Below are 4,983 nucleotides of genomic sequence, written 5' to 3'. Positions count from 1 at the left end.
CCTCCCTGGTCAGCTGGAGATACCAGGTCAGTTAACCTTCTCCTGGTCAGCTGGAGATATCAGGTTCAGTTACCTTCCCTGGTCAGCTGGAGATACCAGGTCAGTTCCCTTCCCAGTGTCAGCTGGAGATATCAGGCAGTTACCTTCCCGTCAGCTGGAGATATCAGGTCAGTTACCTTCCCCAGTCAGCTGGAGATATCAGGTCAGTTACCTTCCCTAGTCAGCTGATATATCAGTCAGTTAGCCTTCCCTAGGCCAGCTGGAGATATCAGGTCAGTCACCTTCCTAGTCAGCTGGAGATACCAGGTCAGTTACCTTCCCTAGTCAGCTGGAGATACCAGGTCAGTTACCTTCCCTGGTCAGCTGGAGATACCAGGTCAGTTTACCTTCCCAGTCCAGTCAGTCAGCTGGAGATACCAGGTCAGTTACCTTCCCAGTCAGTGTCAGCTGGGCAGATACCAGTCAGTTACCTTCCCCAGTCAGCTGGAGATATCAGGTCAAGTTACCTCCCCTGGTCAGCTGGAGATACCAGGTCAGTTACCTTCCCCAGTTCAGTCAGTCAGCTGGAGATAGCAGGTCAGTTACCTTCCCTAGTCAGCTGGAGATACCAGGTCAGTTACCTTCCCTAGTCAGCTGGAGATACCAGGTCAGTTACCTTCCCCAGTCAGTCAGTCAGCTGGAGATATCAGGTCAGTTACCTTCCCTAGTCAGCTGGAGATATCAGGTCAGTTACCTTCCCTAGTCAGCTGGAGATATCAGGTCAGTTACCTTCCCTAGTCAGTCAGTCAGCTGGAGATACCAGGTCAGTTACCCTCCCTAGTCAGATGGAAATATCAGGTCAGTTACCTTCTCTAGTCAGCTGGAGATATTAGGTCAGTTACCTTCCCTGGTCAGCTGGAGATATCAGGTCAGTTACCTTCCCCAGTCAGTCAGCTGGAGATATCAGGGCAGTTACCTTCCCTGGTCGTCAGTCAGCTGGAGATATCAGGTCAGATGGAGATACCAGGTCAGTTATCACCATCTTTATTTTTACTCAAGTACGAACATTTAGTGTTTTTTCCACCACTGCACGTTTCAGTTGTCCAGTTAATTGCATTTTTTTTAACCAGGCAATTAGTTAAGAACAAGTTCGTATTTACAATGACGACATACACTGGCCAAATCGGGACTTTAAACAATGCCACTTAATATAATGTTTACATACCCTACATTACTCATCTCATATGTATATACTGTACTCTATATCATCTACTGCATCATGCCATCTTATGTAATACATGTATCACTAGCCACTTTAAACTATGCCACTTTGTTTATATACCCTACATTACTCATCTCATATGTATATACTGTACTCTATACCATCTACTGCATCTTGCCTATGCCGTTCTGTACCATCACTCATTCATATATCTTCATGTACATATTCTTTATCCCTTTACACTTGTGTGTATAAGGTAGTAGTTGTGGAATTGTTAGGTTAGTTTACTTGTTGGTTATTACTGCATAGTCGGAACTAGAAGCACAAGCATTTCGCTACACTCGCATTAACATCTGCTAACCATGTGTATGTGACAAATAACATTTGATTTGATTTGACTACGCTTGGCCAATTGTGCGCCGCCCTATGAGACTCCAAATCACGGCCGGTTGTGATACAACCTGGATTGATGATTGATTGTTTAAAATATAGACGCATTTCCCCCGACAATCTGTGAAGTTTAGCTAACTAGAAACATGAAATCAACATATCCAAAAGGTTTGTACAGTAACGTTAGGTGAAGAAAAAACGTACAGGAATCGTATTCAAAACAAGTCGTACTCGTAGATGCAAGTCAGACATTGATTGTGTCATCACGCCCACCAACATAGACACTGCTGGGCAGGTCAGTTAACCAAACTACAAAATTAGTTAGTGCACAGTGGTTAATTTATGGACGCAATTTAAGCGTAAAAAATATATAGCAACACAACTGGTTAGTTAGTCATATACTTTCGATAGTAGCTATAACATTAGAACTTGCTCAAATCTAACCTCGCTAGTTAGCGCAATGCTTGCTAACGATTGATAATTAGCTACTGGCCCGAGTTTGATGGAGTCGGCAGCTAAGAACTAAGCCGGTATTGTATTGGCAAGTTCTGATATATGTCGATATTTTATTGTAATAGTTGAATTGCATGACAACAGACATAAAACAGTTTGTGGAACTGACCTTTTACAATCCTCGTGCAGGTTGCCATATTTGGTTTATACAGGTGTCCTTCATTCAATTCGTCTCGTTTAGAAACGACGGAAGGTAACTTTGGTTCCGATGGGCACATATATGGCCCGTGCAATCTGGGATCTTAGGGACGTCCATACACCCCATTGAAGTTGGAATTCAAAATGGTTCAATGAAATAAGGTTATGTTAGGGTTCAGGGGAAGGGACGGCCCACCAAGGATCCCGGGTAGCACTGATCGTTATGATTCGGTTAAACGGTACGAACGGAAGCCATGTTTGTTGTTCTTCCTTCACCCTCTTTGGAGTTCGGGACGTTCAGGATCTCCGTTTGTATGTCTTTAACAGTATCACCATTACATTTTCTCTACCACCCCCTGAATGCAAGTAATACCATTTATATTGTAATGGTTACAGATCATTTATTTGGCCGAATGTCTCTCCGTATTTCTCACGTACATTTTGCATCACCTCTTCCCAAGGTTCAAACACAGAGTTTATTTGGTGCAAGTGCCAGCTAGCTAAGTTCGCTTGTTCGCTCGCTCAGGAGAGAGGGAACTCTCGACCCGCTTGTCAAATTACTCAAGACCCCATGCTTCAGCCTTGAGGGGTATTTACTTTAGACACTAACCGGACAACACGTTCAGCTGTGTGTTCAAGTTGTCAGAACTGCTGAAGTGCATTTGTAACTGCGGTTGCAGATGTCATAAGGTGTCATGTTGAATGGGTTTGACAGCTCACAGCTGGAAACTAAACTTCTCTTGCAAAGCAGGCCCGATGTAGTTGCATAGCTGTTGCTACGTTTGACATTTAGCTATACCCACTACTGTCAGCTAACAAATCAACAACAAGCAATTGTCACTACGTTTACAATCAACGATAGCTACCATTGCAAATGGCTAGATAACTTTATTGAAATGTACAGTAGCTAGCTAGGTTGGTTGGTTGGTTGGTAAAGCATTTACAATAGTGTTTTAAGTTAGTTATACGACATAAATAAACCGTGTCTGCAGTTGTCAATATACTTCGAAAATATATTATCGGATGACAACCAGTGTTTTTTTCTCTAACATGGGGTCTGCAACCACTCAGCAGCCTAGCAACAAGCCCTATTAAAGCTTTATTGATACTGTGGTGCTGGTGCCACTATCACCGCAACAGGACATGTGACCGTCTTGTGTTTAAACAGAAAAACAGCTTATGTAACTACTAAGCGCGATCCAAACTTCTTCTATCCACCCATGAGTGAGGAACCTACATGCCAAGTATAGACCATATATTGTGTTTCCTGCAGGTTATAGAAAAGAGCAGAAGCTCTGTACTGTCAGTTCAGATTCCAGTCCTACCTACCTACAGGTTATGGGACATTTCCTCAAGGAGAAGGCCCCCAAAGCTACGTCAAAAAACACTACAGTAAATAGTATTGTAACGACCCTGCGTTTATAAGCGCAGATATTGACTCTGCTGCTCAAGCATGTTTTTGGGCACAATCGATAGCGTGCTGGACTTCAGGCTAGAAGGTCGAGGGTTCGAGACCTGCTCCCTGCCTGTTTCATTACAGTATCTATTACCGTTTTTACTATAGCTATACTACAGTATTTATACTATAGTAAACGTTACTACAGTATACTACAGTCATGTCCGCAAAAACACGACAGTGAATACTATAGTATACTACAGTCATGCCCACAACATCACTACAGTGAATACTACAGTGAATACTACAGTATATCAATAGTAATACTACAGTATTTATACTATAGTAAACGTTACAAGGTATACTAACAGTCATGTCCGCAAAAACACTACGAGTGAATACTATTGTATACTACAGTCATGCCCACAACATCACTACAGTGAATACTACAGTGAATAGCACAGTATATCAATAGTACTACTACAGTTTAGAGCATTTATATATTATGATTTTTATATATTAATAATATATATATTATATTTTCATATGGTAAAATTCTACTTGTGTTTTTGTTTGGCATGACATTCTAGACATTTGTTCCCAGAAGTCACATGCATTGAATCAGGTTTAATAAAATCAACTTTGTATGACATACTAGTGTCCGCTATTCTGTCTCATAACTAAACGTATCCAGTATGAGCAGAGCACATACTTTCAGTTGTCTTCTATAATCTGCCTTGATGGAACTAAAGTGCCTGTAGCATGCATGTCTATTTTTTTTAAATTGATTCTTTATTTAACTAGGCAAAGTCAGTTAAGAACAAATTCTTATTTTCAATGACGGCCTAGGAACAGTGGGGTTAACTGCTTGTTCAGGGGGCAGAACAACAGATCTGTACCTTGTCAGCTCGGGATTCGATCTTGCAAACCTTCCGGTTACTAGTCCAACGTCTAAACCACTAGGCTATCTGGCACTGTCAAGGTTACAACAGTGCTACTGACTGGTACTTTCCTATAGCTTTCAATAACTTTTCCCCATAGCGCTGTGTCACTGACCAATCAGCTCTGCACACTATAACTAATTTATCAAGTATCCCCCCACTAGAATTAAATCCCCTAGAGAAAGCAGGTACCTCGAGAGACCATTGTGTAATTCAAAATCTTTGTGTGTTGTCTACTAGGCATTTAACCTGGTTTGTTAGTGTTACCAGGCTTTTCACCTGGTTTGTTAGTGGTTAAGCCGTAGGCCTTTCCACCTGGTTTGTTAGTGTTACCGACCAGCCTTTTCATTCACCTGGTTTGTTAGTGTTACCAGGCCTTTCCACCTGGTTGGTTAGTGTACCAC

At 41.9% G+C, this 4,983-nt stretch overlaps 1 protein-coding gene across 1 annotated transcript in view; it reads right to left on the bottom strand.

The window, feature by feature from the left end:
• LOC112072348 (large ribosomal subunit protein uL1m) overlaps window positions 1-2,316 on the bottom strand; it is a 17,597-nt gene extending 15,281 nt beyond the window's left edge. The window contains exon 1 of the mRNA XM_070439758.1: window positions 2,214-2,316. Within this exon, the coding sequence (XP_070295859.1) occupies window positions 2,214-2,241 (28 nt within the window). The 5' untranslated portion in view covers window positions 2,242-2,316. The remainder of the gene's footprint in view (window positions 1-2,213) is intronic.
• Between the last annotated feature and the right edge of the window lie 2,667 nt (window positions 2,317-4,983).

Source organism: Salvelinus sp. IW2-2015, unplaced genomic scaffold, assembly GCF_002910315.2.
Source record: "Salvelinus sp. IW2-2015 unplaced genomic scaffold, ASM291031v2 Un_scaffold1898, whole genome shotgun sequence".
NCBI classification, from domain to species: Eukaryota; Metazoa; Chordata; class Actinopteri; order Salmoniformes; family Salmonidae; genus Salvelinus; species Salvelinus sp. IW2-2015.
The sequence above is the reverse complement of the archived record's forward strand: the minus strand, read 5'-3'. Positions and strand labels throughout refer to the sequence as shown.